This window comes from Halichoeres trimaculatus, unplaced genomic scaffold (genome assembly GCF_033239565.1).
Source record: "Halichoeres trimaculatus isolate MK-OKI-2021-1 unplaced genomic scaffold, fHalTri1.1 fHalTri1_scaffold_1, whole genome shotgun sequence".
NCBI classification, from domain to species: domain Eukaryota; kingdom Metazoa; phylum Chordata; class Actinopteri; order Labriformes; family Labridae; genus Halichoeres; species Halichoeres trimaculatus.
Genome location: NW_027437179.1, coordinates 39,819,517 through 39,832,847, shown reverse-complemented (window position 1 = coordinate 39,832,847; position 13,331 = coordinate 39,819,517). Strand labels below are relative to the sequence as shown.

The 13,331-nt window shown below is 42.0% G+C and overlaps 2 protein-coding genes across 7 annotated transcripts in view; one reads left to right on the top strand and one right to left on the bottom strand.

Moving 5' to 3' along the window:
• The window catches only part of cenpp (centromere protein P), a 132,957-nt gene that overhangs the window by 13,332 nt on the left and 106,294 nt on the right, over positions 1-13,331 (bottom strand). The window lies entirely within an intron of this gene.
• ecm2 (extracellular matrix protein 2, female organ and adipocyte specific) overlaps positions 1-13,331 on the top strand; it is a 34,194-nt gene that overhangs the window by 3,207 nt on the left and 17,656 nt on the right. For 2 of the 3 annotated variants that reach the window (XM_074673757.1, XM_074673748.1), the window contains exons 2-3: positions 3,449-3,577; positions 3,898-4,059. In XM_074673757.1, coding sequence (XP_074529858.1) covers positions 3,451-3,577; positions 3,898-4,059 — 289 coding nt within the window. In that variant the 5' untranslated portion in view covers positions 3,449-3,450. Of the gene's footprint in view, positions 1-3,448; positions 3,578-3,897; positions 4,060-11,339; positions 11,529-13,331 lie in introns of all 3 variants that reach the window. The other variant, XM_074673738.1, reaches the window with a different exon arrangement.

Here is a 13,331-nt window from a genome sequence, read left to right as displayed (position 1 = left end):
AAGCACAGATAAACACAGCCTCCAGGTTATTTTTATCCTCTGCTGCTGCTGCTGGAAGTCTCTCCGTCTGAGCCTGCTCATCCAGAAACTAAGCTGCTGAATATTTTCCATTTCTCTCCCCTCCCTCCTGTTTTCTTTCCCCTGTCTCACACACATGGATCTCTCTCTCTCCCCGTTTTGTCTCATGGACAGCTCTGCTTGCAGCTGATTGGCTGGTTTGGGGTTTAGGTGGGCGGGTCTCTGGGCTGGCTGAGTGTTTTCAGACCTCCAGTCAGGGGAGCTGCAGACTTAAGTTTTGTTTTATCCCAATGAAAATGTGAAATCATCAGTGTGATTAATGTGAGGAGGAAGAAAATCCTTCAGACAGACTCGTAATCGATACAAACGCTGCCTCTGCTGCTGCTTCTGTAAAACTTTATGGGGCAGCAGCTTTTGAAACAAATCATTAATTTTAGTTGTAGACCTGTGTGAGATTTTATGGTGTCTATAAAATCTGGATTCTTAAAACTCCCCTTTACACCAAGGCTCAGTTACCCAGTTTATTACTGCTTTTAAATGTCTTAAAGATACAGTCACCTCTCTGCTGGGGCAGAGAAAAAACTGGAAACAAAACAATTTATCCAAATGTCAGATACTTAAATAATTTGTGCAAACATTTTAAGGAATGGTTGTTTTTTCATTAACATTACAGTAGAGTCGTTTTCAGCTGCGTTTTCTCCCAGAGGCCAAGGGAAGCCATGCTTCCTCTCTTTTTTCAGACTGTAGCTGTGATTTAATGAAAATACTCCTTTTAACAGTTTCGATACTTCTTCTGTGTTTCGTCTCTGTCATCTCTTCTTTATTTCTCTCCTCTAATTATTGAGCATTTTACGATGTGTAAAACAGCGCCCTCATAAAGGTTCTGTGGCGAATGAGTGGTGAAAATATGATATTGGACACTGTTGTCTGCAAGGAAGCCAAGCAGAGTTGGCATCTCTTGGTGAATAAAAACAAGAATGATGAACCAATCAGATGAGGCTGTGGTCATGACACTGCTCACCTGTGATTGGCCAAGACTGTGTCAAGGGAAGCCACCCCGTCTTTGGCCTCAAACCAATCAAATCACAGTATCATCATCATCATCAAGCCACTGAATGAAATCAGGGAGGTTAGCACATTAGCAGTGTGCACGAAGCGTCCAGTTGTGTGTTTGTGTGGGCGGTTGAGTAAATTAATAAGATGTTTAAGCTAAATCAAGAGGCCAATGTACGTGTGTGAGTGAGTGACTGAGGGTGGGAGAGTGAAAGGGTGTGTGTGGGTGTTCAAAGCGTTGGTCACATAACAAGTGTGTTTACGCAAAATGAGTGCTCTCTGGGCGCTCTAACAGGTCGTTACGTTAGCGATAGCGATATGCAAGCTGCAACATAGTCTTTTATGTACCACACTCCCTAAAAAACATACAGATTAGAGGCTTTGTCTCACTTGGTTTCCTGTGTCTAAATCACTTTTCTACCAGCTCTTATTTTGTCTCCGCCAAGTATAATTTTTTTTTCATTCATATTAAAAATGAAATGAAAATAACACAAAAGAGTCAATTACATGTCAATTAGCAGGAACTTTCCCTGGGAACATTTTGAGGAACTCTGTTTTTTGGTGCCAGGAACCAGAGTCTATATTTAATACCAGGGTAGTTGATGTATCCCTTGAAATAGCCTATGCTTGAGGGACGGTACTTTCTGGGAGTGAATCTCTTATTATTTAATAAAACCTTCCCCACCCTAAGAGGAAAACTGTAAGTCTTACATGACAATGCCAGCCAAGGCGTTGTTTTGATTGTCTTCAGTGATGGGTACCTTTCACATTTGAAACAATATGATACTGCTGCTTGGTACCTGGCAATCAGTATCAGTACTCAACAGTACTAATTTTCGGTACTTTGGTGTGTGTTAATGGGGTAATAAAAATTATTTTGTTCACGAACAAAATCTTAAAGTTTTCAATTTAACATATTTATTCTTGAGAATATAAACTTACAATGCTGTGTTCATGTCCAGCATGGAAAAACGCCTACTCTTCCACTCTCTCACAGTCATAAGGCTGCGTTTAGGTACCTAAACATGGTACCGTTTGATTTTACCTGAATTTGTACCTGGTACTACTGACAGAATTCAGTTGGTACCAATGAAAGTACCTAATGTAGCAGCCATTTACACAACAGGTTTGGGGTGAAACGCAAAAGTTTTATTGCATTTCAGCCTCCGTTTACAAGGTAACGGCCTTTTTAATTGATCTAAAATGCAAACTTTTGAAAACGGCCTCCAGAGTAGGATTTTCTGAAAATCTGCCAACACCCGTTTCTGTGTAAACGGCGTTTTCAGTGGAAACGCTGACGTCAGGGACGTCACACTCCACTTCACGCAAGCGCATACAACAGGACAACAAGTACCGTTGTTACGATCGTTGCAAACTACCGTGTTGAGCTTGTGCTGCTGAATCTGTGACTGTCTTTAACAAAATCTGCATCTGTTGCTCCACTTTTTAACTTAGCATTCACCAATACACCAGATGATCGGCTCAACTCTACTTCAGTGGAGATCTACCAAAAGTGGCGTCTGGACAAGACAGTTATAGCGCCGACTGCTTTATTTATTCATTTTTTTTTTTTTTATTTCGAACATGAGGTCAAAGTGAAATCTGTGTCAAAGACAGAAAAAAATACAAAACGAAACAAACAGACATTATCTAATCACATATTCGAAAAGAAGTGGGATGAAGTATAAACTCATCAATTGGTTCTGCCTACAACTGGGCAGTGCGAGCAATTACTGCCTCTCCAAACATCACTGGCCCGATTTAACCTTCATGGACTTCAGGCCATCCAAAAAATACAGAGGAAGTCCTCGGACTAAAAAGTTCCAGGTACTTCTGGTCAAAAAGTAACTTTATAACTTTTGTATCAACATCAAAACTTGTCCCAGGCACCATTCCAACAAATCTATTCTCCCTCACTCCCATAATGCACCAGGGCACAGCTACAGCTCCTATTATTACTGAGGCTGATACAGACAAAACTTGTTCTCCATCCAGAGGGAATCAGACAGAAGGAAAACAAACTATCAGGTGTGTGAAGGCGTGTGCTGGTTTCAGATCCCTGCTTTAATAATGACAGGACGACTGTGGATAGACTAGTCATTACACAGACACACACGCACAAAAGCAACCAGCCATTAAGACCCCACTACAGGGCTATATGAGGGCTAGCAGCACGCCTTGCTGCTCTTTATGTCCGGGAGTCTGCTGCAGGTAAAGACTTTTGTCTCTTTTATTCTGTTTTGGGCAGAGATTTGTGGATATTTGTGCCATTTTTGGGGGTAAGAAAGTCAGAGATGGAGAGGCAGGACATCAAAAGTCCTTGGTTGGACTCAAACTCTGGACAAAATACTTAAATCTGGTGTGTTGTGCTCTGTAGGGATGAGGTGGTGGCTGGTGGTGGCCAGTCTTTGGCTGCTCGTGGTGCTGACCACTGTTGATGCTCAGACCAGATCTCGGACCCAGAACGGAGGGACCCGTCGGATGAAGAAGAAGAGGGATGGACAAGGTAGGACTCAACTTTTTCAGAGAGAAAGTTGAAAGTTTGAAAGAAGAACTTTATCATGACGTTTCGGACCGAAACGTCGTAATAAAGTTCTTCTTTCTGGAAGTTGGCCAGTTAGTGGGAACTTTCCTCTATTAATTTGGACTTTATCGTCTATGTCCAACGCCCCTGCTCCAGGAATGGATGTACGAATCTACGTGTCACTTCCCACTCTGTCTCTCCCCCAGCTTCCTGCTCAACCTACTGTCCTTTCTACTCCAAATAAAGTCAAAGAAGCTAAAGATATCACCTGAGAAAAGTAAACGATTAAACTTGTGTCTTAGGTCATAGGCAGGCCAGAACAGGACGCTTAAGACCCATGAAGATCAGACTGATACCTGGTCCTGGGATCCCAGTGGAGCCTGAAGAAAACCAAGGAAACAATCTGTTCCTGAGTTCTTACAAAAACGTACAAGAACAGCACTCAACCTACAACGTTATCCCAGGTCAGTGAGACTTTTTATGAGATATCCTTCACCCCTTTCTCATCCCTGTTTGACCAGTATGTCAGCTTTACACAAGGTTGTTGAGAACAGGAACTAATCTTTAACCCAAGTGCTGCCCAAGTCATTTTCTACTAGCAATAACATATCTCAGCGTTACTAATGCAACTTTTTCCACTCATATTCTTGTAGACAACTTAAACAAAGATTTTGGTTTATAAAAAGTAGTTTTTAAGTGGTTCCTGTCACATGACAGCATCTGCTTCCTGTTCCTTCTGGTGGAAGACATGGTTGATGCAAATTAGGGCTGAACAATTTTGGAAAATAATCTTATTTTTTTGGGAGGACGTTAATCTTCTGCGTTGTTCACTTAACACAAGTTTTAAGTCATTTTATAGTATGACTAACCAACAAAATATACCGTTAGTATTTAAACAAGTCTTTTTTGCATTTCATAATTGAAAAAGAAAAAGGAACACTGAAATTTTACTGACCCCCAGTTGTCAGTAAGAGTAACAAACCATACAGAAAAAAGTGACCAAGGGGCTCTACGATCTACTGGATGGATCTTTGCAGCTCACAGGGTTTATTTTTCTAATTTCAGCCTTTGTGATTTGAAAATTGAATTCTATTACATTGCGATGTCGGTTTAAAATCGATTAATTGTTCAGCTCTAATGCAAATTGTCCTGGAAAGACTCAATTTTCATACTTTTCTTATGATTTTCCCCCCAAACATATTTATAATTATCTAATCATTCATGTCTCTTGTAGAGATAGACTGATATGGATTTTTCCTGGCTGATACCAATACTGATTATTTGTAGTCAAGGAGGTCGATAACCGATATTTGAAGCCAATATTAATTTGCAGTCAAAGTGAAAATATTGGTGTCAAAATTTTGAACAATACAAACTCCAACACTTAACTTCATTCAAATACCTTTAAGCATGAGTTTATTAAACAGCTCCTAGGCTCAGCAGCATGTTTCATAAAGTTAAGTGAAAACTGAAAAAAATAAATAGCAAAAGTTTTCTACAGTAAATAAAGTTTTCCAAAATATCTGTAATAACTGCACTGCTGATTGGCTGTTACCCAAGCCATGGCTCTGTTTGTAACCAATCAGATGGTATTGTGGATGGGACAGTGCTGGGGACTGAGTAGTGACTGCAGACAGTGAAGCGGCTGCATCAGAGCTGCAAGAACAAAGTTTTAAATTTGTTTCTTCACAGCCGTCGGATTAAAAAAAGGCTGATGCCAATCTGCTTCAAATGCCAAATATCGGCCCCGATATCTATCCCTAGTCTCTAGAGCAGGAATCACCAACCTTTTTCAGACCAAGGGCTACCTCATGGGAAATGAGTGGCACGAAGGGGGCTACTTGTCTGATAAAAAACTTTTTGAACAAAATTGCACCGACCACTTTTTGATAACATTAATCATAGAAGAGGTGGAAATACAATGTAAAGATACTGCTCACTGGGCAATTTTCATTATTTCACAATTATTATTAATGATGTACAGAACAATGATGTTAGGAAGGCGCTCCATTGTGGCCAGTGCTGTTTTTTTGGAACATGCCTCGCGGGGACCTTAAAGTGATACTCCGGGATGGAACAAGTTGGGTCCTATCACAAGGTTTAGGGCAGAAATTACCCCTACAGCAGTGATTTTGTGCAGCAGAAGCCCAGAGCGCTCACACCAAACACCCCCTCCCTGCCCGTCTGCCGGTTTCCTCTGCACTCAGACGGAGCCATATTTTACTTGACGAAAAACACAAATAAACGGACTCCCACCAAAGAAATCTGATATGGGTCTGCTTTCACGCTTTATTTAGAGAATTTTCAGCGCGTTGCTTTCACACAAAAACACCGCTAAATAAGGCTCTAGTTCTCATCGTAACTCTTGGTCCTGGCAGACTACCTGCATTTGTTTATATCTGGCATGCCGCGCGCGGACTGATACACTAAGCGGCAAGCGCCTCGTAGCCAGCTGTGGCTTTGCAGCGGAGGTAGCGCCGTTTTACGACACGATGAGAACTAGAGCCTTATTTAGCTGTGTTTTTGTGTGAAAGTAACGCGCTGAAAATTCTCTAAATAAAGCATGAATTCAGACCAATATCAGATTTTTTCAGTGGGAGTCCGTTTATTTGTGTTTTTGGTCAAGTAAAATATGGCCCCGTCTGAGTGCAGAGGAAACCAGCAGAGGAGCAGGGAGGGGGTGTTTGGTGCGTGCGCTCTGGGCTTCTGCTGCACAAAATCACTGCTGTAGGGGTAATTTCTGCCCTAAACCTTGAGATAGGACCCAACTTGTTCCATCCCAGAGTTTCACTTTAAGTGGGTCTTGCAGGCACCACGTTGGTGACCCCTGCTCTAGGGTAACCCTCCCCCAACAAATTGTATCTGGGATAAATATTTTTTGTTCATGGGCTTATTTCTGTAAGTGGCAACAAAAGTTGCCGGTGGGCACACAGTTAGTCAAAATCTACAGGAAAACACTGCCAGCAGGATTGCTCATTATTTACTTATTTGGGACAATTTTCTTGACACACAGGTACTTACTATAGCCAAAGCCTTCTAATATATGACTAACATATGAATATATTATTATTTTTTCATATCTTTATTAGTATTATAATCATTATTATTTCTATATACTTATTAGGTGACCTAGTGACAAGCTGTGTGACCACCGGCAACAAATGTTGCCAGTCATAAAAATCTTATTTCCTCAAAACAAAGTACAAAATGGAAAAAATAAATACACAACATGATTCAAAGGGACTCAACTGATAAAACTATATGCCTTACAACTCTGAAAAAAATGTGGGCATAAATGGGTTAAAGACATTATATTATTTATTTCCCCACCGCTGCCATATCTCAGAGGTAGATTATGTTAAATCAAAGGCATTAGAGGAAATAAAGACATGTAAGTGTAGTGACATACTCCAGGCTTTACTCTGCTGCATCCAAAACTTGTTCACTGCAGCCATGTTATGATTTACAACATAAACTATGGAGGTCTGGACTTAAACTTGAAAGTGTTTTTAGAGTGGTCCCAATGTTTGTGCCATAAGTTCGTCCAATTTCCAAAACAACTCAACTATCCCATCAGTCTCAGCGTAGGCAGTTTAATGTGTAAACCAACATGGAAAAAGTCAGAGTATCTCTGCATTTCAAACTTTTAAGCCTGACTTTATAACACTTTCCCAGTCAATAAAATTAAATAAAGTCTTAAACCAAGTGGAAACTAAACAATGAAACAGGGTGAAGAGCCGAATCTGAGAACAGCACCGAGGCTTCGTCTTCCTCTTGTAATGAAGCTGCTTATTATTACAGCTCAGTAATTTAATGACAAGTCATCAAATTCCATCATGAACAGAAGGAAAAAGCATCTGTGGGAGAGGAGCTTGTCAGAAAATAAGTCCAGAAAATCCCACATAGGGTTGAGGAAAGAGTCCACAGAGGAACCTCAAAGCCACGTGGAGCCCCGAAGCCTCAAACAATGAAGTCAGCGTTATGTAATTAGAAAGGATGGTAGAGTTGGTGGCAGGCGCTTGTTCTGTACGGAGAATCAAACTGCCAGGCTCTGTTTTTAATTGTTGTTTGGGATATAAGAGCTTGACAGATCAGTCGACAGTTTACAGAAACAGAAAGTCAGAGATGTCAGGCCAGCTCGTCTGTTGATTCACAGCTTGTTTCGGTCTGATGTACGCGTGGCTGCTTTTGGAGATAAAGTGAATCCATTTGGAGCTCGTTGGATCCTCCACTGCCTCAAAGCCTAAAGTAAGATATGCAAAGATTCAACAAAGATATGTAAAAGTACTTCAAATGGTCAAAAAACACTACTTTCATTTCATAAGACTTCTAAAGCTCTACGCAGCAGCTTTCAATCACCACTTAGGAAATGACAATCTTATACAACAGTCTTTCATCACTCTCCCTTACATCTCTGTTTCCCCTAAATCAATATTTACTAAAAGCCTCGTTTCCACCAAGTGGTTCAGTTCGATTCGTCTCAGTACCGCAAGCATTTTGTGGCGTTTCCACTGACTAATCCTGGGACAGATCCCCAAATAACCAAGACGAGCCGTCCCACTTTTTGGGACCCTTCTGTTAGACTAAGCCGATCTGACCTGAGAAGGTGGGGTTACAACCTTAGACTGTATATAGAGTGGACAGCGTGGCTCCGCCATTTACCATTGTATAATTTTGAAGCCAGCGTCTGCGCGGTATAGACAGTGAGGGACTCTGGGAGAATCGGAGTGGAGCTGGGAGACAAAAACAATATATATTTTTTTCTTTGGAGAGTCTAATCACTTCTTGACTCTACCTCCTGACGTATTTTAAAATCCCCCCAAAAAATACACAAGAACGTCAGCTGTCAATCATCGTTGAACGTGACGTAAAACCTTGTTTTTAACCTCATATAACTAATGAAAACAAAACTTTCCAGGAAAAAGAGGACTTAAATACAAGACAGCCAAATGATATCTTCAAATCACCACAACAATCAGACGTGAGAAACATTTCTACCAGGTGTATCAATTTTTGAAAGTTTGACCACAGCCCATCTGGAATGACTGGGGAGATGGATTTTTTGACCTATATTACAGCCAGCCACCAGGGGGAGCAGTTTTTGCGGCGACCTCACTTCAAGCCAAGCAAGATGACATCCATTTTTTTACAGTCTATGGTTGTGACACTGCAGTCCGTTGATTAGTCGTTGGTTTTAAACAACACTTTTTATCAGAGCAACGGTTTTAGCAATCGGACGCAGATTTTAATAGTTTTCCACCTTGTTTGCTGGACTGCTCCTCACCGGTAGCTATGCTACTTAGCTCACTCCGCTAAGCTAGGAGCTACACCCATGACTGCCTCCACTGCAACTCCACCTACTCCTCCACACAGTTGTTACTTCTCTGGAATAAAATCACAAAGAAGACTAATTGCTGGATGTCTTCCATAGTTGCTCTTTGTTTACTGTGTCCCGTTTTTCTTTGTTGGATTTACTAGTGGGGTACACTGTGTCACACTGCTATGACGTGGCTATTGACATCCGGCTTACACACCACCTACTACAAGAGGGCATGGTTGGCTGTGGAGACGCAAACAGGACCAGGCTTAACCCGTACCAAAAGCTTGGTTTGGCACGGTTTGGTTCAGTTGAGCCTGATCCTGTTTGCGTTTCCACAGCAAATTTTGCCCTCTTGTGTAAGCCAGATGCCGAAAGCTGCAGCTGTTAAATAATAGCGTGACGCCGCAGCAGCTCGACACAGTTTACCCCGCTAATAAATCCAACAAAGAAGAAAAACACGACACAGTAAACAAAGAGCACAGATGGAAGACATGCAGCATTTCGTCCTCTTTGTGATTGTCATGTAGCTCTTTGATACAAAGAACAATCAAGCTTCGTTTCAGAGAAGTCCGTGTGCAACAGGAGAAATGCAGCCGCTGTCGCACAGGAAGTGACGATTCTTTTGACCAATCAATGGTCTGCAGTGTTGTAGCTCCACCTTCCGAGAGCAGATCAGTTCAGTGTGGCACCCATACGAAAGGGTCCCAAAAAGTGGGACGGCTCGTCTCGGTTATTCTGGGATCTGTCCCGGGATAAGTCAATGGAAACGCCACAAAATGCGTGCCGTACCGAGACGAACCAAACCGGTCTGCTTGGTGGAAAAGGGACTTCACTGATTTTTGCAGTCTTTTGAACTACAACAAACTTGAAAACCTAAGCTAGCCACAAAATGTTATTTCCAAATTCTGGCGTTCATTTCTTAACTCAACTAAAGTTATGGACACTGAACTAGAGTTTGACATGATCCTGTCAACATTGATCTTTCCAGTCGTATTACTGGTTTACGTAGGAATGACACAAACATGTTTCTGCAATAAACAGTGCAGTTTGTCCTAGAACTAAAAGACTTGAACAACAGCAGATGAAGAGAAGATACTCTCTACATGACTAATATAAATATTTCCAAAAACTGCATCAATCAAACAAGGAAGTTTTAAAAATGAGCTGGAATAGCTGTGACTTTTAGGTAAAACAGGGCAGCTCTAGGCTGAGTAGGAAGCTACGTCAACTTTCTTTCCAAACAGTGGGAATAAAAATGAGTTGAAATAGCTCAAACTTTTCCAAAGTAAAGTCATCCCATCAAAATTCTGAGTAGGTCTTCGTGAAAAGTTGCTAAGACGTTCATCTAACATAAGCAGTCAACCGTACAGAAGGAAGACATTGGACCTTCAGGGAGTCCCAGGAAACAGAGTCTCTATTTTTGGTTCAACCAGAGTCCTCAACAAAGTGTTTTCTGCTTTAATGACACAAGAAAGAGAAAGGAAATCTTCAAATTAGAGAAGCTGCTAACAAAAAATAACCATGGACTAATTTTCAAAACTGTTGTCAGCTCATTGTTTATCAACCAAGGGAACTGTTCATTGTTTCACCACAAGCTGAAACAGATGAATCACCTCAGAGTAAAGGTGCCACAGCAGAGACCCATCGCTACTGTCTCATTTAGAAACAAAAAATTCACTGCAATTTACAAGACAATAAAGATATTGTTTGACAGCCAGAAAAAAAGAAAATCTCTAAAGTATGAGTGCTCGAGCAGAGATGACAGGGTGACAGTCTCTCTCAGACAGAGGAGAGACCATATTTAAGAGCAATAACCTGAGCCTCTTAACTACCTGTGCTTCTATGGACGTAACAAAGAGCATACCATTAGAAAGGATAGATGACAGACAGAAAAGACCTAAAATAGACACAAAGAGCCCCTTCCTGCCGTATCATAGTGGTTGACAGTGTTTTCTACTGAATCACTGCCAGTCAAAGCCTCGTCCTGCCCCATTTCTAATTTTTAAAGGTGGAGTAAGTGTCGAGGGAGGAGCTGAAATGCTACAAAACACTGCTTTGTGTGTTTCTGATAGTAAAGTACAGGCTTCAGATCTGACTACATACACAGCAATTACTGCAGCTGGGGGAATAACAATGCGTGTCAGCATCTTAGGCTGAAGGTGTGCCCGCCAGGATGTTGGTTTTGCTCAGGACCTCTGAATCACAACCCATTTATCCAGCTTGTTTTGTCAGCTGAGGTGCTCGCTGACAGCTGTTTCCTCAAACCGACAAAGTCAATCAGAGCTTTGCACGTCTCACACACCAAGAGGTGACATTGTGATGAGTTCTTCACCTCACCTGGAAGTAGTCATAATTACATGGCTAAACAGCGTCTGTACAACCAGGAACGACTGATCTGACTGTGATGTGTCTGTGTTGTTTCAGGTAAGCAGGGCCACTGTGTCTACCAGGGTCTGACCATGTTCGACCAGGCCGTCTGGTCTCCAAAGCCCTGCGTGACGTGTCAGTGTAGCGCAGGACGGGTGGTTTGTGACGAGATCACCTGTCCGATCGTACGCTGCCATTTCCCTTTCACTCCTGCCGGGCAGTGCTGCCCTGTCTGCACGGAGCCAGGTAGAAACACAACATGTGGCAAAGCCATGATGCAACATCCAGAGGCAACAGAGAGGAGCAATATGTTTCTAACAGTCAGGGCAAAAACACTTCCTGTTGTTGCAGTTTTTCTCCATTGGTTTGGCTCATTTCTTGAAACAGACTGAACATTCTCAACACTCCTGGTGCTTTTGCTCAAAATAACCTGAACTTGATTAGTATAACACCATGGATCATCTGCAAAAAGCTCATATCGCTCAAAAAACAGTGCAGTTAGGTGTCAAAACCAAATTCTGTCTCAATTAAATAGTCAGTGCTTCCAAAATGCATCGCCCCTTTGGCTTTGTGTGAGTGCTGCAAGTCAAAACATTTCAATGTTTTGTCAGTAAAATATCCCTAATGTTTACCTCTCAACCTGAGCCCAGTCCTTTATTGACAAAGGTTACTGTATTCATTTTTTGTCCAGCTAACACAATACGATATAAAAAGCTGGCCACAGTCCTTGCTCTTCTGACCGACCGATTCTTATTCACATCACAGCATATTTTCACAATCATAGACAAAACCTGTCATCTGGACTTCTGGGATAAATAAAACTTCTTTAAAGTGATACTCCGGGATGGAACAAGTTGGGTCCTATCACAAGGTTTAGGGCAGAAATTACCCCTACAGCAGTGATTTTGTGCAGCAGAAGCTCAGGGCGCACACACCAAACACCCCCTCCCTGCTCCTCTGCCAGTTTCCTCTGCACTCAGACGGGGCCACATTTTACTTGACCAAAATCACAAATAAACGGATTCCCACCGAAAAAATCTGATATCGGTCTGCATTCACGCTTTATTTAGAGAATTTTCAGCGTGTTACTTTCACACAAAAACACCGCTAAATAAGGCTCGAGTTCTCATCGTGTCTCTTCGTCCTGGCAGACTACCTGCGTTTATTAATATCTGGCACGCCCACGCACGGACTGATACACTAAGCGACGAGCGCCTCGTAGCCACCTGTGGCTCTGCAGAGGAGGTAGCGCCGTTTTATGACACAATGAGAACTAGAGCCTTATCTAGCGGTAAAATGTGGCCCAGTCTGAGTGCAGAGGAAACCGGCAGAGGAGCAGGGAGGGGGTGTTTGGTGCGAGCGCTCTGGGCTTCTGCTGCACAAAAACACTGCTGTAGGGGTAATTTCTGCCCTAAACCTTGTGATAGCACCCAACTTGCTCCATCCCGGAGTATCACTTTAAGTTGTAGTTTCACCTGACTTTTGACTTATCAATTTATTAAATGTTCCAAGAGATTTATGGCAGTGTTCCTCTTTTTTTTTCACACCAAGGACCACTTAGGCCCCCAGAAAAATCTTGCGGACCACCAGGCTAAATAGCCCCAGAACAACACCCCAGAGTAAACAGTGCTATGACAGTTGATACCATGAATTATTTCCTCTGCTGAGTCACATGACCAGCAGCACGGAACTCCCAATCAGTGTGTGACATCATCACGGAACTGATGCACCAGAGGGAGGATTCAAAGTCACAAATTCACACAAGTTTTAACAAATAACTCATCATAAAGGCTAAAATGTTGACCTAATCTGTGTAAAAATATGATATTTCTGTAGGAAACTTTGCCAGGAATCCATCCATGTAATTTTCAAAGCTGTACGACTTTTGCTTTTTTGTCTAGAGGCCCAAATCTACAGCCTTTGTGGTCAGGAATGAAAAATGCCATGTGTTTACATGGAGGGAGCTAAGAGCGTTCACTGACTTTGAGGGCTCGCCATTCAAAAACAGGGTCCAAAATAACAACTTCCTTCTGAATTTTTGTAAAAGTT